The sequence below is a fragment of the Candoia aspera genome, chromosome 1 (genome assembly GCF_035149785.1).
Source record: "Candoia aspera isolate rCanAsp1 chromosome 1, rCanAsp1.hap2, whole genome shotgun sequence".
Lineage (NCBI taxonomy): Eukaryota > Metazoa > Chordata > Lepidosauria > Squamata > Boidae > Candoia > Candoia aspera.
In genome coordinates, this window is record NC_086153.1 from 305,116,645 (window position 1) to 305,141,543 (window position 24,899).

Here is a 24,899-nt window from a genome sequence, read left to right on the forward strand (position 1 = left end):
TGGTGAAGGATGAGAGTTTGGCTTAGTGACCCCCGACCTATGGGGTCCCATGGGGCTGTCCTCTCCTCCCTGCTCAACAGTTTGGGATGCAATATCATTAGTAGGCTGATGATACCCAGATGCACATCACCACTCTAGGTTGTAGGGGGATGCTGCTGATGTCTTATCCCGGTGCCTGGAGGCTGTAAGGGTCCGAATGGGAGAGAACAGGCTGAAGTTGACTCAAGAAGTATGGAGTTGCTGTTTGTTCATTATATGAGCATTGCTAGGGAACAGTTCATATGGTTCTCTAGCAATGCATTACTCTGCATGGGCTTGCATTAGCTGTAAAGCAGCAGATTCATGCTTTGGGAGACCTTCTGGACTCATGGCTCCTGTTCAAGCAGCACATAGAAGCCGAAACTAGAAGGTTCTTTGCCCAGCTTTGGCTGGTGCACCAATGGCAGTCTTAATTGGTAAAGGAGGATCTGGATTATGGCAGGATATAAATGCAAACAAACAAATAAATTTCAGGCAGTGAGAGAACTCCAGCTAATATTGCTGATACAAGATAAATTCCCCCAAAAGCATGGGAAATGTATACTAGGTATACACATTATATAGGTATACACATTATATAGTAATAATAAATATAGTTAGTAAGTAAATTAATAAGTAAACATCTAATGAATATTAGAAATGTGAGTGTTTTAATACTGTATATTACAGCTGTGCACATATAGCCAGTTTGGTCTAGTGGTTAAGGCAACAGGCTAGAAACCAGGAGTCTGTGAGTTCTAGTCCTGCCGTAGGCATGAAAGCTGGCTGGGTGACCTTGGGCCAGTCGCTCTCTCTCAGCCCAACCCATCTCACAGGGTTGTTGTTGTGGGGAAAATAGGAGGAGGAAGGAGTATTAGGTATGTTCACCGCCTTGAGTTATTTATAAAAATAATAAAGGCGGGATAGAAAATAAATATAAATGAATGAATGAATAAAAATAATTCAGAAGATGTGGCTTTGGCACAGCACAACTGTTATTCATTAAAGTATGGACATTTTTTCAGACTTCCATGACTGAATAAAGTGCTACTGCTTTAAGAGTATTTTTAAAGATATTCTGCTTTAATAATTTAATTAATTAAAGCAGCAGCATTAATGAATACTAAATATATAATGTATTATTATTTAATACAATTATGCTCAATAGTAGTTCAACTGGGTCGCCCTTCTGAGCATCTTGGTATTTCTTAAATCACAAATGTCAGATTAGCTAGCACCTAATTTGGCTGGGTCATGAGTCAGTTCTAATGATTTTCATCCAATTATCAAATAAACATGACAAGCATTGTATGCATTCAAAAATCATTTTATTATTAACATAATCTTTCCATTGAGCCAAGGTGGTGTATACTTCATAAGGAATGTTGGTAAATATTCTATTTTTAGCATCTTTTTTACATATTTCCATTGATAAATAAACTCTGGATTCACATAAAAAAGTTAAACTTAAATAACTAATATTTTCATTTCTTTTCTGTTTCAACAGGCATATGCTGGTAAAATATAAATATTCTGGTACACAACCTTTCTTCTAAATACAAAGAATAACAATTAGCTACACATCACTGCTATTAACAACTCAAAACATAAACCTTTCAGCTGATTTGCTGGGCTGGACTACCATAGAAGATGGAACACAGCAAATTTCACATTTTGATTCTGAGCTCCAGAGAGGTTGAAAGCCATGAAGAGAACAGGTCTTTGACAGGCTTGGTTAAAAATAGGCTTGCTCTGCCACTGAATTTTAACTTGAATCTATTATCTATCACTGATTCTATTTAGAGTTTTTACATAACACTCTGATGTCACCTAACAAAATATGGCACAATATCCATTTGAACAATAAGCATCAGGCTTTGAAATGACTATGTGGCAAAAAATGTAGACGATACACAAGTGGTGGCTTAATGTGTACATGTGCGTTTGTTTCCCTTCTCTTTTCCAATTTTTCTTCACTGATTTTAAGATCCTATATTGTTTCCCTGTGTTGGACACCCAACAGAAATGAGCAGGTTACCTGAATCTTTATGTGTTACCTCTCAGGCTGAAGAGCTGCCCCTTGGAGTCAGAAGGAAAGATTAGCTTGTAGGCATCCTCACATTCTCAAGTTCAGCTGAAGCAGGATGAACAGTTTGCCTTTCAAAGGATTCGAGGGATGATGGTGAAAGGGACAATAGGGCTACTGGCTTCAAGCTCCAGTGCCGTCAGGAAACATTCCGTTGCTGCATCATCGTTACCCTGAGCTTGCAGAACCACTCCGAGGCCATTCCAAACCTCGTGGGCTGTTGAGTTCACCTGGACAGCATCCCGAAGGATCTTCTCAGCCAAGCTATACCGGCCAAGCTGATGAAGAATTAGAGCCTAGAGGGAGCAAAAGGGAGTAGCATAAAAAAATGGAGATAACCGCAATCAAATGCTAGTAAGAAAAAGAACAGTATAACTGTGCCGAGTACAACTGGTAAGTCCATGGCAATAAGGCTAGATAACAGAGGAGGACAACCATTCCCAACCTGGTCCCCTCCAGCATAGCAACTCATTTCAAATTTTTGATGTATTTCATGCTCTCTTGAAATATTTACTGATTATATTCTATATTTAAGCATACTGTTAATAGCACTATATAGTCCAAAAGGAACATTTCCAACAATTTAATGGGCTTTCTGTTACGACATTTCAAGATCTCTAGTGGATCAGGAGTTTCAGGCAAAGTGATAAGAGAAACAGCTGTCTTTTGGAGTGCCACATATATTCCCCAACAGCTTTGCAAACAAGTGAAGTTAGTAACTCACAGAATCTTTTCTGTCCCAGCTACCCACACATATTGTAATAGGCTATGAGAATAACCTTGGAAGACAGGAGGAGGAGGAGCCGCGGCCTAGAAAACGGTCAGACAAGAGATATCTCAGCCCACAAAAGGAAAGGGGACAGGGAAAGCATCTCGGATGGGACCCTCCCTAGTTCTCGGGAAAGTAAAGGCAGGGGAGGGGAGAAGGGCTTTCAGACTTGCAAGACTGATATCAGCCCTTCAAGGTACTCTAGACAAGAAACCAAAACCATGAGTACTAACACCACCTTTATTGTAAGGTTACAGTAACAGAATCTTCCTGTTGGGTGTTTCTGGTTTAAAGAAAATAAAAGAACTATTTTTGTAAAGACTTATTTGTTTATCTATCAAATTTATATATCCACCCATCTCACAAACGTGACCCTAAGCAGCATACAATTAAAATAAATTAAAACAATATAAAACAATTAAAAACAATTTAAGCACAAATATAAATAAGACTGTGGGAAATGGACCAGCATCCTACACACAGTGTAACCGTTTTGTGGGGTCCCTATTCCCCTGGTATCCCCAAGTCTGTCAGAAGAACCATGTTTTGAGGGATTTCCTAAATGCCAATAGGGTTGGGACTAATCTTGCCTTGGGGGAATGATGTCTAGAAGCAGTAGGAAATCATGACAAGCCAAAATAAAGTATTTCTATAGGATGAATTTATGAAACTGGACATTATGTACATTATAGGCTGGCAGTTATGAAACAGTCACAAGGTCACAGTAGAAAAGTATTCTTCACACATTACCATACTTGGGTGGGAGTCATTAATCCATGTTGTATCCCAATGTGCCTGTAAACTGTGTGAATAAGGCAATCACATGATCGAATTAGATCATATGGGTTTTCTTCATCTGACTGAAATCTTGCAGGAATGCTGCAGTATATCCCATTCACAATCATGCCTCATTTTTTACATCAAGCAGGATGTAATGGATCTCTTGAACTCTGTGTGCAATGGAATGTAATGGGAGATAGAAAGCTCCATTGCAGGAGCAGAAATTCATTTGTCTTGGTTCAACCTGTATACCTCTGATCCTGAGCACTAAATATTGGCACAATTTCTTTCTACTGTGTAGGAAACTTGCAGGCTGTTATGTAAGTCTAAAACAAGCTTTACATAGGTTTTTATACAACAAAGGAAAATCTCAAACTATCCCCCAAGTCCAGGGAAAACATGAAATTGATTAACTGACTATTTTACGTCTGTGTCTCACACAATATAGTCCTCACCCCTTCCAAATGTTAAGTGCAGCTCCTGGTGATCAAAAGGTAGTTGATCTGTGCTACAGTCTATTACAGGGATGGAGAAGCTAGGGTCCTCAAGATATTTTGGATTTCAACTGTAAAACCACTATAAGCTCAAGTCTGCTCTTTAAAAAATAGGGATGGGACATGGTTCTAATGTAGAAATTGCTGTGGTCCTTGCACACTTCCTCAGGTGTCAAAGGCTTGAAAGTGACCCAGGTGATCTTGTGTGACATTACCTCTATCATCTCATTAGACTCTGTTAAACTCTGAGCAAATATGAGCAACTTTGACCTCAAAATGCTTGGCAAATTGGCCACAATGGTCAGTTGTGGGATATTCTGGTCCCACAATTCACAAAAAGGAGCAAATAATGTTAAATAAAGTGTTGGCTGGCATTCCACAGATGCAGTAGGTGCGAAGAAGTATTAATGCTTTGCTGCTCATACTGCCACAGTGTAGGCTTGATGTTGAGTTTACACCTGTGTCTGGTCATTTTACTCTTCATTTTTTGTCAGTGTCACTCCAGACATCTTCTCAAGTGTTTCAGCTCCCACAGATCCTCAATAAATCAAGGAGCACCCCTGGGCCGGTGCACCAGGACAGGCCACTTGGAAACAATCCTGTCAACCATTTTTGTCACAATTGTATCCCAGAGCTCAGCTAGGCATCCAATACCTGTCAGATCATTGGGAAACTAGCTGGATCCATGAGTCACCTGGGGCAGACCATGTTAATGGATGCTGGTAGTGGCTGTGAGCCAGAAGGTAACCTAATAGTGATCTGGCTATAAAAACTTATAATATTAAGTGTCCCCCACCCTCAGATTAGCAAAAACTAGATCTAATGAGTGGCTCCTGCTGTGAGTTATGGCCATGATGACTTAGAAGTTCATGACTGTTATGGCAGCCATGAATTCTTGAGCTACCCTAGATCAGATCCACAAGTCAACACATTTTCATATTCATAACAAGATTTAAGATTGATAAATAGATAAAACTGTTCCCACTTAGTCAATTATGTATCACAAATTGGATACTCCAATTGCACCAGTACCACCAGCACATGCATATATACGTATAGATTTTAAAATTCCACTGAGGTTGCTGGAAAGGCAAACTAAATTAAAATTATTTTTAAAATTCCAGACACTTTCCTCTTATAATTGATTGACCATTCATCCAAAAAAGGTTTTAAAATATAAACATTTCCTGCTAAAACTAACTCACAAGGTGATTCAAAATAATGAAATGTTGTATTCTTTTGACTAACAATCCTTAATAATTAATTGGAGGTTAGGAATGGTTGATTTATAATCTTCGAGAATCTCATTTTAATCCCATATATTTATGTTTACGTCATGATCCTGAACTACACTTCTAATGTTTTCAATTTTGCATATCACTTATGGTCACAAATACAAAGCTGTACTTGGAAAACTTTAAGGAGTTTTAGGGTAGAAATATATACCCCTCACCTCCAAATACTAATTCACATGGAGGCATTAATAGGAGGACATATATTCACATAAACCATAACTTTAAAGGATTCACTTCTATGTCTCCTAAAGGCAAGGATCTCCACATCAAACTTTTAAAGCAGGGGCAGGCTACTTTCTGGCTCATTGACAGTACACATCCTGTACTGTCTGGATCTGGGCAGAAAAGTAATCCTTTCCCCTCCAGCTATCCCTTCACAATTCAAAACTGAGCTCCCTTGCTGCTTGCCAAACCAGCTCCTAGGTACAGTTATTCCCCTGCACAGCAGCAGACTCCCCCTGGTAAACAGCCAGCCAGCTCTTTGGTGGGCTGCTGGACAAATGGGGAGGGGGGAAGCTCCTTCCCAACACAAGAGCCCTCTGCAAGCCCTGCTGAATAGCTGTTTGCTGAGCTGCAAGTAAGCGCAGCAACCTTTGCCTGAAAGCATGATAGCCAAGAGCCGCTCCAGTCAAGCCACAATTATATATAGCTCTATTGTTCATTGAATCCACTGAAGCGGACAGAATGTTGTTTGTCCGCAACATATGTGTCCACTATGCTCTTCTGTTTGCTTGGCATGCCTATTCTTGCCTTTTTACTCTGCAATGCAGCCTCTAGTCCACTGCATACGTTCAGCCGTGTAAACCCATGAGATGGTTAATTTTCCATTCCTCTCATGTTAACTCCCTGCACTTCCCCCCAACAAATCTCCAAGGTAGTGCTGTTCCTTTATTAGTAAGGAGCAACATTTGTTTCTAAGGGAAAATGCTCTTCAGCTTGGTAACGTGAGTTTTAGAATGTCAACCTTGATGTTGCTGCTTACTGAACTTTCTCCTGCTCCAAAAGAATAATGAATGTGAGACATAAATCAAGACAATTCTGGACATTCGTCCTAGGATAAAAGTGACTACTTGAAGAAGAATGAAGATCTACTTCAGAAATCTATCTGTAACTTGAAATAAAGTCACTCTATCATGCTTCAGATACCCTATATATCTTAAGTATGTAAATCAACTGAGTTCCTATTTGTTTCAAATCAAGTTATCATCTATGATCAGTTTAGAAAGACCTGAAAGCCCTATTCAGGAATTAGCAAACAGAATGCATGGAGATGAGATGTTGACACAAAGTGTCATTCTAAGACTTCTACCCAATCCTTGGTTAAGTGAAATCTGAGGTCAGGGTGTAACCACACGTCTGGCTAAATGCAATTATAATTTCTACAAAATTCTATGAAGCTGAATTTTCAATAATTTATCAAGGTGGCAAGAATCACTCTTCAAGTATAATTTAAAAATTATGGACATTTCGTGTAATAATAAAATAGTTATGCAGTACAGGTAGTCCTCAGTTAACAACCACTCGTTCAGTGAGCGTCCAAAGTTATGACAGTGCTGAGCGAGTGGTAGTTACGATCGGTCCTCGAAGTTCCGACTGACCCAGCACCCCCATTCTCTATCAATGAGGTTCAGAACTTCAAAGTGATTCCTGATGTTCTCCTTGAAAATGGTGGGCATATGTTCGAGATCATATTGTGGAAACTAACTAGCTTTCTTCTTCTTCTTTAGCTTAAGTTGGAGATTGCACATGAGTAGTTCATGATATGTTCCACACTCAACACCTGGCCACGTCTTTGATGCTGTAATTGAGCTTCTCTGACTCTTTTTAGCAATAATATAGTCAATTTGATTTCTATATACTCCATCTGGTGATGTCCATGTATAGAGGCATCATTTTAATTGTTTGAAGACAGTGGAGAAATCATTGGAGTGGCAGAAATTGATAAATTGATCTCCTGCTTCATTTTGGTTTCCTAAGCCACACAATCCAACTATACTGTCCTCTTCCATGTTTCTAACTTTGGCATTCCAATCTCCAATCACAAGCAGCACACCTTGCCTGCATGTTCTGTCAATTTCAAATTGAACTTGACACAGAAATCGTCAACCTCCTCTTCTGCATCGTGGTTGGAGGATAAACTTGAATGACTGTCATATTAAAGGGTTGTCCACGAAGTCTAATTGATATTAATCAGTCATTGATTGCACTGTAGTCAAGTACTGTTCTTGCTTACCCTTCCTAACTATAAAAGCAACACTGTTTCTTGTTTTTCATGTCCTGAGTAATAAACAGTGTGATATTCTGACTGCAAGTGTCCCAACCCAGTCCATCTCAAATTTGCTGATACCTAAGATGTCAATTTGTAGTTGTTTCATTTCATCTTTCACTGTGTTGAGAGTTCCTGTGTTCATGCTTCTTAGTTCCACCTTCCTACTATAATTCTATCTTTGCAGCTTCAGATTTTCTTTTCCTGTATGGCAACATCAGCAACTAGACATCCTGAAGGCTTTAATTTAGCCACGTCATAAACACCATTAGTACTCTGAAAGATCCGCAGCTCTTCCTCAGTAGCAAGTTGAGTGCCATCCGACCTGAAGGGCCCATCATCTGGCACTATATCGTCAATCATTTTAAGATTTCATCATAAAAGTCTTCAATTGCTACCTAGCCCAGGCTACACCATTGTAAAGTGCAAATGCTTTAAGAATGATCTGTCTTTATAATTATTGACATCTCATCCATTTTACCCACTCTCTCCAGGCTACCCCTTCTTTTGCCACTATCTATCTTTTTGGGGGGGGGGTTTGTTGTTAAAACAGAATAGAAGCAGAAAAGATGAGGGGTATCATCCATCCTATTCATCCATCTTTCAGATGTACCGGTCTTTTAGCATGCTATTATATCATAATCCCTGCAGGGGAAGTAAACAAACCTCTTGTACTATAATAGAAGATGGCTTCCCAATCTTTCCTTCTTAAACCAAAAGCAGTTGAACCTAAAAAGACTAGGAGAGAAGATGAAGTACAAGGAATTAAGCAAATTAATCAAGATTATACCATCCAAATCTGGGCTACAAAAATTTCTGTATCTCTTTGCTTTCATCTAGTGGTCATCTGGATTTTGATTGCTGGTAACTTGAAGATGTGCTTTCTGTCATAACTGAGACAGGAGAGAGCAACATAAATTATACTGCACCCACAGGATCACCTGTACTGTGCCTCAGCAATAAAGCCAGACAGCGTTGCTGACCTCATTTAATGTGGGGTAGTTTCAAGTCAGAAATTGGTGGATTCTCTGCCATCCTTTCTTCTCCTAACAAGTGTCACCAGTCAGGGGGAAAACAGCCACCAATCACTCTGCTGAATGCATGGTGGGGTGGAGTGAACTTGGAGGCTAAAGCCTTGATATTCATTATTTATTTAGCCTTAATTTTTAGCATTTACCTTACACTTCTTCCTGGGAGATAAGTAGTCCTACGAAACAATTTCACAGATACTACCATCTAAAGATTGTCCAGATTACTGCAGGTTGGCATCAAATTAGAATTCGTCCCTTAAAAAAGACCCTGCCCAAGTAATTGGATGTGCTCATTGGATATACAAAGCCAAAAATCTCAAACCAGAGAGCTTTCATTGCTGTTGTACATCTGGAATTTTCTTTCCTTTTTCCCTTCTGAAACCAATTTTCCTCGTGAGGGGTGCAGGCAAAGTGCCTCTTAATAAATATGGGATGGAGTTAAGAAGATTGCTGTTCCTGAATGTGTCACCTTCATGCCTTCTTGGAAGAAGGAAAGTGCCACTTTCAAATCAGAACAAGAAAGATGGCTTTAGGCTGTTTTAGTAGCCCACAGAAGATGAGATGGAGGTTGCCAAGTGGCGATGAATCTGGAGATGGTATTCTCTCTTATTAAAACTGTTAGCTTCGCCATTTGGGCCAAGTCCATTAGTTTAGTTAAATTTCAAACCTTTGGTCCACATATTTTCCCATTGCTCCAGCATAATATCACATCCAAAGTTCTTAGCCCATTTAATCATACATTCCTTGACTTGTTCATCTTCCAGATTCATTCATAACAACATCTTATACATCTTAGTAATAACATATTCATCATTTGTGCAGAGTTCCATTTCAAACTGAGTAGTTTCATTAACAAATTTATAGTTCGTATTGTAACTATATATGTTGAAATTGAATAAAGTTCTTAATATATATAAAAGAAGAAATAGATGAGATGGAGGTGACATCATGATGACATGTCCCCCCGAAATAGTAAACTGACTCTTCCATACCTAATCTTAAAATGGATTGAGGGCAAGAGTGAAGGGAACTAGGATCCTTGAATGAATGAATTCCATGGGGGATGGAAGTGAGATGACTGGGAACAGAGCTGTGGAGAATAGGTTGCAGAAAACACTGATTAATCCTGACATTACAGAGGGACTACCTTACAATAAAAAAGGAATATTTCCAAATGACAGAATATGTGATGGTTCCACAAAAGGGATCAATTGTAGCTTTTTTTCAAATTAAAGAAAACATCAAGAGAAGACTAAATTTCATTTTTAATAGTTTGAGAACTATGCTGTGCATATAGTGCACAACTCTGAGGTTAAGAAAGCATTCTGCTGCCATTATAACCCACTTATGTGGAAAGGATCTATCAGCAAATACCTCTGCTGGTTTACCTTCTCTTGTAACATCTCTGCAAACAGACTTTGATAGAGATTAGGACCAACTTATCCAATCATCCACACCATCCAGTGAACAAGAGAGAGGGGCAGGATGAAATGAAAGCTACACCTTTAAGGAATAGGTACCATTTGCTTACTCACTGCTTCTTTTTCTCTGCTTTTCCTTTTTTTTCAGCTGGAAAATGATGGTAGTTGCTTTCTTTGATTGCTCATCTGATTAAGTACTGCGGCTGAAATGGCTGATCTTGTGAAGGTCAGGATGTGACTGTACTACTCTGTGTTAATCACATCTATGGATATCTATAGGGTCTGGAAATTGAAATCTTCAGGTTTAGTTCTGAAAGTAATCCCATTTAGTGACAAAATTCCATTAATTTCTATCCTTATGAAACCTTTCATTCAAGATCCATGATTCCAAAGAGTGCATTTCTATCCTCAGCAGCCCCATCACGCTAAGCTGCAAACTGGTTTTTATACTTGGGGATGCTTATAAATCACAGTTCAAAGAGGTTGTGCTGTAATAAAAATGATATCTACATGTAATTGGCTTTGCTGATTTATCTTTATGTTCCTATGCTAAAAGAACAGAAGACCTATTTGCTTATTGACCTAAGTTCTATTTCTGTTCAAATCATAACACTTCTCTCAATGTAGCTTACTTCCACCTACACAGCTCAGCTGCATGAGGACTGATTCATATATGCTTTAAAATGCATCTCTGCAATTATCAGAAGTAGAAAACAGAAACCAAATGTCAACATTTAAAGTCCAGGTGTTCAATTAAGCTTATGTGGACTCCATATATTACACCTTCAAGGCTTTTATCCCTTCCATTCTCCAGGCAAAGTACAAGACTAACAATTGTAGCCACATGGGCCACTTTAAGCCAGAGTTTTCTTCCCTGGTCTAGCAGCAAGCTGAACCAATTGGCTGCTGCCATTGCTGAAAGTCCTCAAAGAAATGGCTAATTAGTTCACCTAGCTACTAGGCCATAGAAGGAAATTCTAGATTTATAAAAGGTTTTTGCATGTCTGTCTCAAGATTCTGACTGATGCAATGCTTTTGTAACTTGTCTGAGAAAAGTAAGTTAATGACAGAAATTGAGCTATTTTGAATAGTAAGGGCAAGATTCAGTGTGTGTGTATTTATGTGTAACAGCATGTGGGAATGTATGTTCATCTGAGTATCTGGCAAGTTTATGTGTGCTAATGGCTTCAGTGGATTCAGAAAATATTCTTTTGCTTATATTAATTTGTTTTGCTTGGCCATATCTTATTTTTGGGACAGTTGTGGTTATTCTGAGTTGGGATACTCAAACTTGAAATATACATAGGAGACCCAAAAGTTTAGATAAATTTTGGGTTTGCATATTGAGCAAACCCAAGATTTTTAAAACTATCATCTGCTGAATAAACATAGTGATCTGGACTACATATAACATTAAGCTGCAGTAGATGAGCTAATATACTGCCCTAAGGCAAAAGCAAGTAAAACACATTAATTTTAAATACTACATGTGAACTAGGCCACACATAACTTTGTCAGTAAAGCTACAAGATAAAGATACATATGTGGATTTGTTATTAATGTTGTACCTACTCTATCAATTAAGCTTACCTTGGCCAATTCTACTTTGAGATAATTTTTAAATGTATCTTCTCAGGTAAGACCAAATGTTTGTATCTCATAATTCACTGTAGACACATATTAGTTACAGAAATGTCATACTGTATACAGTAGCATTTCTGAAAAATATTTCTAGAGTTCATGAAAGTGCAAGTTCTGTAAAATATTGGCTGAAAAAAATCTCTCTTGTCAGCAAATGCATTGATTTCATGAAAGATAGGTGGCATATTTAGAAGAAATTCATATTAAACGGAAGTTATTTTCCTTCCATTCTTTTGAAGTTTGGTATCAGTTAACAGAGAACTGCAAAGCTTTTCATGCAGAAAAGGAAAATGAAACATACAGATAGAGGACAGGAATTTCTAGTTTAATAATAATTAAGAAAAAGAAACCAGAAGACACCGCATTCTAGGCCTCTTAGGCATGAAACCAGCTAGGTGACTTTGGGCCAGTCACTCACCCTCAGTGCAACCCACCTGGAAAAGGTGCAAAGAAGTGCAATAAGGATGAGCAGGATACTTGAAACTCCTACGAAGGAGATGAAGGAATCTGGAAGATTTAGCTTTGGGAAACTGACAGTACTTCAAATACCTGAAAAGTTCACCTGCAAGATCAAGACTTGCTTCTCATCTATGCAAGATGCATAACAATGGATTTAAATTACAGGGAGACAGATTTCAACTGAAGCATTAGAAAAAGCTTCCTAACTGTAAGAACAGTGAGACCAATTAACGGTAGAGACTGTGAGAAGCTCTTCATTGGATATATTCCAGCAGAGGCCAGAGAGCCATCTGTTTGGGTGACTTTAATTCAGATACTTGCACTGAACAGGGGGTTAAACTTGATGGCTTAAATGGCCCGCAGTTCTAAGATTCTATGACTGGATTTGCACTTCAAATAATGGCAAATGACCTGGATTAGGAAAGCACTTTAATGCAACCAAATGCAGTGAAGCAAGGTGAATGGATGGCAAGGTTTTTCCCTTTTCCACTTCTTTTATGTAAGAAAATAGACTCTTTCAAGTTATATATGAATTAGCCAACAAATGGATAAAATATATGGGTCTGCTCACCATGCCCACTGAAGTATTACAGCAGTCAATGATTCCAAGCTTGTTCCCAATCTTTTCCAATAGATGGACCACAATAATGTAACTGAAAACTATCCACCATATGGATTGCCACATTAGCTTGAGGTCAGCAACTTATCTAGGATGCCATAGTAAATGTGATCCTTACAATGCTGTCTTAGAATCCCCACATTTAATAAAAAATAAGTTTTTAAATAAAAAATGCCCCCAATATCTTAAGACTTTGAATGAGAGGATCAATATTTTGTGAGATTTTCCACAATATATAGGCTATTTGTAATATATTGGTGGACAATCAATGGTCCACAAGCTGATGGCTATTGCTACAATTACAACTAATTCATTACATGGCAATCTACATTTTAAGTAACAATGTTCATGCTTTGAGATTGGAAGAATGGAGGCAAAAATGTGACAGATGTAAAAGGAGTTGATCCTCCTAGGTCTATTTGGAATGATGTCTTATGTGAAGACGTAATTCCAAATAGAGGAATGATGTCTCCACATAAACGTAATTTCTCTGTCATACAATTCTATTCTTCTACTTCTTGCTTGCCTTACTTTGTGCTCAAAATGCTTAGTGCTTAAAAATACTTAAACAATAATTTATTTGATGGGTATTTATAGCTCCAACTCATTTGCTCTATAAAAACAAAATTAGCTACTATGTTTATCTTTTCTAAGTTTATATAAATCATGCTATTTCTTCTGCAGCCATTCATGCATCAAAAAGTGCCTAACTCCAACATGCTTGTCTACTTCGATTTAGTGTGATTTATACCTTAACTGCCTATTTCTGTCAAGCTGGAACCAATTATCCTATTTTCCATAGAAATATCACTTTGAATAGTGCGAATTTGAATGCTGCAAACATTTTGTGGGATTAACTGAGTGCACTAATTGAGACCTACCTGTATTTTTATTTTTATTCACTGGGGTTAGAGTTTTGTTCAAGATCACTTAAAAAACTTAATCAGCATTAGCAACCTTTCTCGTTTAAGTTGCTGAAAGAATATGTGTTACTGGATTGGATCCAAAAATAAAAGTTTTTTTTTCTTCCTAGCGTTTTTCCCACAAATGCAGGGTCCGCTTTTTTGGATCACCTGAATGTTGATCCGTTGGTTGCGACAGGAACTGACCAACTGCTTGTCGCCTGAGCCTGACGTCGTGGGCTGAAAGAGAGTGACTGGCCCAAGGTCACCCAGCTGGCTTTCATGCCTAAGGCAGGACTAGAACCCTCAATCTCCTGGTTTCTAACCTGTTGATTTAACCACTAGATCAAACTGGCTCTCCATCCAACTAAATGGCTCTCCATTCTTGGAATTTACCATGCCCACTAATATACCTGCTTTGGCCACATATGCTACACTTGAATATAAGTTCACTATTGGTATATAGAATACATACCCCCTGTCACGAGTACTGATGGCGAGCAGGAGGGGGCCTCTATCCAGGGGGGAAAACGCATGTGTAGTACTGAGGAGTTAAGCAGCCATTCAAAGAGACACAGATCAGACCTGCCTTAACTTTTGGGGTTTATCTGTCTGGGTTTTTCCCACGCTTCTTCAGTTTGTTAGGATTCTGTCTTATGTAGCAGTAATAAACACTAGAGACCTACTCCTTGTCTCAGCGTGATTCCTGAGTGTTAGGACACCCCCAGAGTCATATATGAGTGAGTGGCTATATAAATTGAATAAATAAATGGTGGTTTTTAAAATTGTATATTACTGAAGAGTAGAAACTACAAACAAGTATCCTTTTCCTAGCAGCCCACTGTGCACCTTAAAATTTTGCTCCAGAGGGCTGGGAGATCCAAGTGGATCTGATTACAAGTGGAGAAGTCCTTTTACATAAATAGAAGTTTGCTTTCAAGAATACTGGGGTTTGCCTTTAATTGTAAACATATAATCAAAATCTTTGCCAGTCTTCAGAAGGTCACCAAGGATCTTGCATTTGAGTGTAAAGGTGTATGTATCAGAAGAATTAAACAAAATAATTATTTCATCCTAGTTTGGATTTTGGCTCACACATAATGTTGTAAAGATGATAACATACCGTAGGTTAGCACAAGATGTAGGATGAAGATTTTACAAGGCTATACAAATACTGCAATTGTAATAACAACACAGTTCAGAAAAAGAATGAAAGTCAATAAATATCTTGAAAAATACCACCAAGGCTGGCTCTATATATTTTAAAAATAGCATCACTATCTAGACTTAGAAACTGTAATTACGTAATTGATTAATGCCAGCTGACTAAAATTCCTTCATTAAGTAACTGTATATAATTGAATAACATTAAAAATGTTGGAAGTTAAATCGATCTAGAATGCAGAGATTGGTACTGATATAATGCAGCAAGTACGCTGCATTCAGCTTTTTTTTATTTTGTGGAACTTGTTAAGATTTCTTAAATCTGTTTCTTCTTTTTAGACAGCAAACTGCTATATGAAATGCAACATTTAAGGTACACCTTATAAAACATCAAAAGTGAACTGTTATCTTTAACAGAAATCAGGTAAGCCTCAACAGGGGCCCTTTAAGCTGAGCTGATATGAAATAATATCATAGTAGAGGGACTTCATATTCTGAATGGCAATTATCCAATTAATTCAATATGATTTGTTCTCCCACCTTCAGTGTTATTTAATTACTGTTATTACAATTTTTATTTCATAAACAAGAAGAGATCAGCATAAAATTGCTTCTGTTCAAATGACCATGAAACTGATAAGCAATGCGAAAAAGCTTTTCCAAAGATAACATATAATGGAAACAATAAATGGAAAGGTAAGTTACATGGCCTGCCATTCAACATTTTAGGTTCAGGAACCATTTTAGAAAAATACTGCTTCCCAACAAATGGGAATTTTGTTGGAGTAGCTTTTTCACTTGATTAAAAGAAGAAAAGATAATAAATTCATGGCATTATTTGAGCTCTGTTGAGAAAAGGAATAGTAGACATAAATAAGAATGATGCTTTTGTTTAGAGCAAACACATTATCACTATCTTAAGGCTTTTTCAATGCACACTGTGCCTCCAAATGGTCTCCCCCTCCTTTTTAGATTGCTCACTTTCAACCACTGCTATTTAAAATAAGAACTGAATCATCCATTATTTAGAGAACCCAAGTCTCATCAGGCAAATGTGATAAACTATATCTTCATTTACTTTAGAATGTTAAAGATTTGAGAGTGATTTATGCATCTATATATTCACAAATAACATACAAACATAACCAGAAATGAAAGCTAAGTGCTGCAAATTTGTACTGCATTTTTAACAGGATGGCATGCACAACTGAAACTGAGTACTATACTATTCTCAGTAAAGAGGCTTTAGGTCTGGTACCAGTGTCTCTGAATATTACTGGGATAGCCAATACAATAAACTCTATCTGGTTGTAATTGTTTAGTTATACTGAATTATTTTCAGCAGGCTAAGGATACTGACTTGGATCTTAGTGAGATCCTTGCTCTTCACATATAAAAGCAGTTAGGAAAGAGAGATTGGGAAAGTGGGGAAGATAATGACAATGCCTCTTTACAACAGAACTCATACATACTAGAGGCAGTGAACTCAAAAAAATGTGGTAAACATCGACCGTGCCTGGCAAAAACTTCCAAATATCCCTAACCAATCAAGAGGTGAGGTTCATTAAATTCTGGGCAATTTATATTATATCAATTTCTTCCTTTCATCTAAAGTTGCTGTAAAACTATTCATTAAGTCCTGTGCTACCACCAGAGCAAAATGATCTCTCAGTTGCATAAAGTCTCCCATGCTCTGATCAGCATTTCCAAAGAGCCCTGCTGACTTGGCAAATTAACTCCCCACATCTATTGTTTTCCATCACCACCAGTAATCTGTCAGTCTAAGATATGGCATCCTAACCCAAACTTTTTTCTGCAAATATTTATGGTAAAATAAAACTATGACTTTATCTAAATCAGTGCGCTGATTTCTCTACTTTGTTGTGACACTGAAAAATAATTTTATTTCTGATTTATTTAGTACATGTGTGAATTTGTGTAAACAAAGTCATTTGGTAACATGTTTTGCAGATTTGTGTTTGTTAAATCAAGCACATGACATGAGAAATAGAGCAACAAACTATTGAGTGAGCTAGCGTCCCTGTGTCAATAAAAATACTGGGGCAGGCAAGAGAAAAAAGAGCAAGGGTCTCCAGCTCTTTTGAAGACACATTTGATTATTTTTGCCCAAAGTGAGATTAATTGTATTTATTCAATTCATTATCAATTAAAATCAACACTTTTAATTATTACCACAGAAGCAGTATACCTTCTCCTCCTACCTCGTACTAATCCTAAGAGGATAGGAGCCCAGCAGTCCCAAGGCATGTTTTCATTGAAAAGGGTAAGTTTAGTCGAATAGTAGGAGAAAGATGATGTTATGCATCACAGAGAGCAGTATGGCCATTCTACTGGATGTTATACAAGAAAGTAGCTACAGCAGAAATACTGGTTACATAAACAATGGATGAAAGTCACATTAACAGTCATTTTAATAAATTAGGAAAGCAACAGTTGTGGAATGAAACTTGTTAAGTGAAAGATTTTTTTGTCCCTTTGAGTCAATGTTGACTCCTGGTGATGACCTGGACTAGTCCTTGCAGTTTTCTTGGCAAGATTTTTGGCAGTGGTTTGCCATTGCCTTCTTCCTGGGACTGAAAGAGAGGGACTGGCCCAAGATCACCCAGCTGGCTCAATGCCTAAGGCAGGACTAGAATTCACGGTCTTCTGGTTTTTAGCCTGGTGCCTTAATCACTACACCAAACTGGCTCTCAAGTGAAAGATACAAGATGATAAAGAACTGCTTGTTGCTTTCTAGAGGTTTGCTAAAGTCATTAAGCCTTTCCTCAGAAAACGTTACACAGCAGTTGAAGAATGGCTTCATGCCCCTTCTTCAGCCCTGATTATCATTCTGTAAGTTAGCAAACCTCAATAACTACTCTGTCTATCCCAGATGCTTAATTACAGGAAGAATTACATAATACCACATAAAGATGTATTTTGCTCAGTCACTCTGTTCAGTCCTCAGGGCCCAGCAATCTGCTTCATTGTCACTGCTTCATTGGATAGACTACGCTTTGTAAAAAAGCTGTTTTGATGGACTTGGAGAAACAATATTCTAGTTTCATAGTGCAGAAGTCTGTTGTCTTCCTTATTTGTTGTGGCACCAATTGAAGCGAATATTTGTAGCTCAGGGTTGAACTGTGGAGTCCTTGGTGCTCTCTGAGCTTTGTTGTTTTCTTGCAGACTAGGCAACATCTTCAGTGCGAAAAGGGAGTGGGCCTTGCTCTCTGTTTATGCTCTAAACTATTTTGGAAAGTTTTGTGGAAGAGGAATCTTCCTCTACAGACTAAGGAAACTACATTACCCTGCAGGTCTTTACACAGAACAACCACATTCATAGTATGTTATGCTGTCCTCAAACCTGGTTGCTCCTTATAAAAACAATCCTGTTTCTTTGAGAAACATAGCTTTTTTGTGTTTTCAGAAACACAACTGTTGTCTTTCCTTGAAATAGCAGATCCAGCAGACTGAGTGATATTTATTTTCATCTCTTTCTCTATTTCCAGCCTTTTTGTGTAAGAGGCCTCAAGATTATACTCCATAGAGATAGCATTTAGTTTCACCACACTCTCTGCTAAGGGGGCTAGCTTCTATGTTCCCAAAAGCCTTCCTCTGAAAATTCCATCAAGGACTGCTACAATGACTGCATTGGCTATTGACTGATAAAACTCAACAATATCGGGGGGGGGGCAAAATAACCTTTGTCAAGGCCAACCACAGCAGAACTGAAAGTCTCTTGATGCACAGTATTGTTTTTATTATTGTTTGTGAGTCACCCAGATTATGCTGCTATACAAATCTAATAAACGAACAAACAAACAAACGTGTGCAAGGTAGCTAGTTGACATACCCTCCATAGTGATCCTGTCATGAGTGGAGACTTCATTGTTCCTGTAGCATGTGCCTTTAGTATATTAAACAAGAGATATTTATATTACGCAGTTTGAAACTGGATGATCCAGTGCATGAGTTTAGTGTTTTTTCTAAAGAACATGGGTCCAAAGATATATCTGGCTGAAGGCCTTATGTGGTGATTCTGGATGCACTCCCAGTATCATCAGGCAATTCATAATTGTGACTCTTGCCAATTGCTCTATACAAATTTCTAGATACTCTTACATAATGGGTGTTGGGGGCCTTACTCATTCAGGGAATGGCTATCATGGAGTATATAGCATGTTAAAAGCATAGTTTTATTAGAATATGATCCACTATCCTCTCCTTACCAAACGCTGTCCTTTTTCTGGACAGGCTGCAAACTAAGCACTGAACTGTTGTTACACACTAAGCCTACGGGCTCCATCTGGGATCCAGAAGCATTTTGGAAGGTCAGATGATACTAGGCACCGGTGATTTGTTTTCAAGCATGCCAGCCTTCTATTTCTTTTATTTTTAAAATGTAAAAAGGTGGGTGGTATAGGAAGCCTGGCCACTACCAGAGGAAGTATCCCAGGGTAAGGCCCTGTACCTACAGCAAAGAAACTGGAAGCACCTTCAGCTTCAAGGGAAATTTTTCTTGTCTGTTTCCTGTTGAACAAGAACTTCTACCCTTTATGAACAGCAGAGAGCCTCTAGGGGAAATGCAGTGTGCATGGAAAGGTCCTTTATTTCAAGTGAATTCAAATGGAAAAGGAAGACATTGTAACATACAGCCTTTATTTAATGAAAGTGTACTACTTTGGGTACAACGCCTACCTTCTTTACAAGGCACCCTTTGGCATTTATCAATGTGTTTGATTATCTTGAAAAGCCAGAAAGGTAACATAAAAATACTTCCCTGTCTTCTCTGTTCCTTTGTAATTTTTTGTTTTATACGTTCCCTCAGGAATGTATGAGGAAAAACCTCTCTGAATAATTTACAGAAGCCTTTGAGGAAAAAAGCTTTTCCTTTTGAATAAAGAAGTCAGATAAAGTGGAGGATTAAATTCTTCTATTGAGCTCTATGCACTACAGGTTTAATTTGAATAAGCATGCTGAAATGGATTCTTAATGCAACAAAGTTATGTTGGACAGATCAACATGTAATAAGTCTAATATTATTAACTAGCAAAAGAAAATTTTGTGATAAACTACCTTTGTCTCTCACAGCAGAGAATGTGAATTATAACACAGGCTTGATATCTAGGATACAATCCCTACCCCAATTCCCACAATGTTCTTCTAATTCTATGCTTATAGAACAGTATTTCTTAAACAATAACACTGCTAAACAACTTGTAGGTGTTTAACAAGCTGGGAAGAAAATTACTGGAAGATTTTGGGATGGAAGTTCAAAAAGAACACAAGCTTTTCTGTGAAAAGGTTCTGAAGGTCCTATGTTTTCCTTCAACGTATCTTTGTAAAAGTGGCCTTTCAATATCCTCTAAAGCCAAGACGAAGGATCAAAATAGGCTGAATGACATCAACTCTTGAGATTTTTTATTTTTGAACAAGTCTCATTCTAGAAATTAATGAAATATGCTGTCATAGGCAAGCTGATATATCCCATTAATATTTATATAACCAATGTATGTGAAGGAAAATAAAAAGTATTATCAAACATTATCTTAATATTGTTTTTATTTAATCAGAGATGTTTCTTGAAACTTTTAAGAAACATTGTTTTCTATAACACTTCATACATTTACTGAAGGCCCAGCTAGAAAAGAAGTTAATTGCATATTTAATAGGGTTGTGCAAAGCATTTGAAAAAGACATTTCATAAAGCATTTGCACAAGTAAAGCACCTTTCCTCCAACACCAAAGCAGCCATGTTCTTAGGACAGCTTATGCATCCTCTTTAAAGGCTGTTCCTAGTTCTATGTGTGCACGCAAAGGCAATCCTTCTGCTGAGGCTGCCAGCAAAGAGAATGTGCATGCATAAACTTGTGCAGATAGTCAGATACAAAACTTGCTATCTGCAATGAGAAGAAAACTCACTGGAATCAATGAGTATAAATGATGTCCCAGCTCAGCGGTGCTGTACAAGAAAATAAGGTAATAACTATAAGGCCTTCTAAATATTTACAGTGTTAAATGAAGCGTTTATCCTGAACTCAAAACGTCCCAAAAAACTACTATGGTGTGCTATGAAAATGAACTGGCATCAAGCCAAAGCAAGCATGCTCATAAAGTACTCTCAAAAGAAATTATAAACACATGGAAAACAGAGAATATAGGCAACACAGAGAGTATCACAGCAATTTGTAGGATCATGAAATTAAACCTATATTCATGAAATTCTTATTTCAGATGACTGACTTCAATATGATAAAATAAATGGCCAATTTAATAAGTGAATGCTGTGTGAAAATACTAATGAACAATTGCAATTATCTCATCGCTCTAGCTTACAACATTGGGCCCCTTTCCTATTGAATCTTATTATTTTATTTCAAATATATAAGACATCTTGTTTGTTTTCATAGCACTAGTGAGATAGATCACCTATCTAAAAAAGTCTTCCCTTTCTCTCCCTTTTCAAAAATGTGGTCATTAGTATTACTACAGATCAGATGAATATAAATGGCTCAAGAGCTCATGTTAACAGAATTTATTCCATGTAAATTTTCACAGTAGTTGAATACATTTTGATTATTGAATTGATAATGACATTCCTATAGTGTTTTAAGCAATCAAACTATCTTATACACATTATGCTGTATAAATTGAACTTACCAATCTCTGCATACTTTTGACATGCGTAGGGCTAATAGATAAGGCCTCTTCATACCAGCGCTTGGCTTCATCATTATTTCCCCGAAGTTCTGCCACTTGACCTCTCATGTAGAGAACATTGTGAGACATAGGAAAGAGGTTAGCAGCTTCCTGAGTACAAGCAGTGGCTTCTGCAGGTTTTCTAATTCCTATGTATACTTCAGCTGGAAACAGGAAGTAGAGAAAGAAAAAAGAATAATTTCCCACTAGTTAATGTTTTTTCTCTTGCTTTCATGCTAACTTGGCTCTCCAAGGAAACTACTTCCAGTAACAAAGCAATCATAGGCAAGAAGAAATAATTTCCATGATGTGGAAAAACGTATTTGCCCACTCTTTTTATGATTGATTTACCATTAGTCCTGTCCTCATAGGATTGAAGCCCCCTTGCCAATTCTAATAGAACATGCCATATCTGTAAAGGAACATGGATCTTACAATTGCTATTAGTATCAAAGTAAATGTTCTTGGTATATGAAGCACTTTAAAGCATGTCCCAAATAACTAAGAGACTCAAATGAAGTGACTCCAGCATTTTGAAATAGCTAGAAACAAAGAAATATTGCAAAAAATGTTGTCTAGCACATCATACACTGTGGAAAGACTTTTCCTCCAGAATCTTTTAATTTTAAGTTATTGTTCTTTTGCCATCTTCAAAGTCTTCTCTTCCTTTAATTTTAAAAAAGCATGTACATTCTTTATTTCTTCAATAATAATGTACATTACCATTCATTATTTTAAGTTTTTGAAGCCTCCACGAAATGGCTTTGGATAAAATATATAACTGAACCCTGATATTAGCCTTATTTTAATAACATACTTTAAATAAAATAATTTTCATCAAGTAATCTAAAAACGTACTTAAAGTGTCAGAGGAATGCACCCTAATAAAAATTTTATTAGTTTTTAAACTGCTTAGTGGAAGAAAGAGAAAAGAAAAGAAACATGGTAGAAATTCAAAGAAAAAGCTTATAACAATCCTATAGCTGATAACAATCAATCACCTAGAGGGGCCCAATCAAGTCTTTCTATCTAGTTATATATTTGATCATGTTCATGAAGCTAGAAAAACAGAAATACAAGTGTTTGTCCTAACTTTGAAGGTTAGTTCAATTCTTGCTCTGAGATCTTAAAAAAAAAAAATGAAAAGAACAGGTTAATGCGAACACATTATGGCAGGGGCCAGAAATTCAATTCATTTAAACAGCACGGTGTCCGTTATCCCTCCAAATAGCATCAGCAGCCCCCCCCCCCCAATTAAATAATGAAAGGAACAGCTAAAATTTATGGAGGTGGTGATATCCCTCTGAATCTGATATTCACATCTTTAAAACATTATATAACAACTGTGCTTATTTTGTATCTGCAGTATTTATATTCTTAAGAATTTTTAGCTTTGTTTTTAGTAAAATTATTGTTTCAGTGCTGTTCTTCTCTCAGGGTATAGAGATTTTAAAAAATGGTTGGAATGGGGTATGCATGTTGGGAACATCAGATTTTTTTAGAACTGCATGCAATTCCGCAGATATTACTATAGTATTTTTTTTTAGATCCCAGCTTGCAAAGATAACTTTAACAAAATGTGTGACAGCATATTTTAGCATACGTGTGGAAATGGATGAAGCGTAAAAGCAAAACTTATATGCAGCCATTACAGTAACTACAGTACATAAAAAAATTGAATATCTAATAAAGACAGCCAAAAATTAAAAACAGAATTTGACTATGTCCATATTTTATTGTATTGCTATTAGTTTTAGGGATATTAGAATCTGTTTTATTTCCTGTTAATGTTTTTTCTCCTCTATGTACAAGTCATGTACAACTCAGTCAGATTTCAACTCCTTATGACTCCAATTCAACTGGATGTTGCTTCTTGTCCCAGTACTGCTGAATTTTTGGACCCAACTTCTCTATGTTGCCAGCTAAACAGGTACTACTACTACCACTACTACTACCACTAACAACAACAATTATTATTTTTTATATGCCGCCCAACTCCCAGGCACTCTGGGGGGTCTACAAATTGCTAAAAATATTAAAAACAAGAAAACAACATATACCACAAGGAACAAAGATGGCAGAGGTAACAAATTCAGATGCAGACAAAGAAAAAGAAGAAAAGGGGGCCTTGCTCACCCTCGCCAACAGCCTGGCGCAAGAGCCAGGTCTTCAAGGCCCAAACACCAGTAGGGTGAGGACTGTTTGAATCTCAGGGGAAATCTCATTCCAGAGGGCAGGTGCTGCTACAGAGAAGTTACGCTTCTGGGGACCTGATAGATGACATTGTTTAACTGGAGGAATCCGGCACATATCAACCTTGCCAGATTGGATCAGCCAGGCAGATACTGTGGGGGATAGGTGGTCTCTGAAGTAACCAGGCCATATGCCATATAGGGCTTTATAAGTAGCGACCAGCACCTTGAATTGCACCTGGAAGCAAACTGGCAACCAGTGCAGCTTACAAAGCAGGGGTGTTACATGGGCATACCAAGGCATGCCCATCACTGCCTGTGCCACTGCATTCTGGACCAGTTAAAGCTTCTGGGTGGTCTTCAAGGGCAGCCCCACGTAGACTGCACTGCAGTAGTCAAGCTGTGAGGTGACTGGGGCATGAGTGACTGTCTGAATGGCCCCCTGATCTAGGAAATGGTACATCTGGTGCACCAAATGAAGCTGTGCAAAGGCCTCATCAAACAGGAGTTGTGAGCCCAGGAAGATCCTCAGACTGCATACCCCACCCAAGGCCAGAGATGAAATATCCCCAGACCTGGGCAGCCCAAGCATCCACAGCATTCAGTCTTGGTCAACTGAGTAAGAGATAGTTCCTCCCCATCAAAACCTGCATAGCCTGCAGGCACTGGGAGAGAACCTTGACAGCCTCCCTTGGCTGGCCCAGAGTTGAAGTATATAATTGGGTATCATCAGTGTACTGATGATACCAAACCCCAAACCGGTGGATGACTTCCCCCAGCAGTTCCATGTAGAAGTTGAAAAGGAGGGGAGAGAGGGTTGAACCTTGAGGCACCCTTCAAAGAAGGGGCCTGAGGAATGATCTCTCCCCACCTACCAACACCAATTGAAACTGGCCCTGGAGAAAAGAAGAGAACCACTGTAAAATGGTCCTCCCAATCCCCAACCCATGGAGCCAGCTCAGATGTATTGAAAGCCACCAAGAGATCAAGAAGCATAAGGATGGGTGAACTAGCACCGTCCCAGCTCGCTGTAGTTTGTTTACAAGTACAACCAAAACTGTCT

The 24,899-nt window shown here is 37.9% G+C and overlaps 1 protein-coding gene across 4 annotated transcripts in view; it reads right to left on the reverse strand.

Moving 5' to 3' along the window:
- Window positions 1-1,324: 1,324 nt before the first annotated feature.
- Window positions 1,325-24,899, reverse strand: part of TTC7B (tetratricopeptide repeat domain 7B) — a 124,153-nt gene continuing 100,578 nt past the window's right edge. For 3 of the 4 annotated variants that reach the window (XM_063290225.1, XM_063290224.1, XM_063290227.1), the window contains 2 exons: window positions 21,606-21,808; window positions 1,325-2,400 (listed from right to left, as the gene is read on the reverse strand). In XM_063290225.1, the coding sequence (XP_063146295.1) occupies window positions 2,179-2,400; window positions 21,606-21,808 (425 nt within the window). In that variant the 3' untranslated portion in view covers window positions 1,325-2,178. Of the gene's footprint in view, window positions 2,401-20,563; window positions 20,846-21,605; window positions 21,809-24,899 lie in introns of those variants that run through there. The other variant, XM_063290226.1, reaches the window with a different exon arrangement.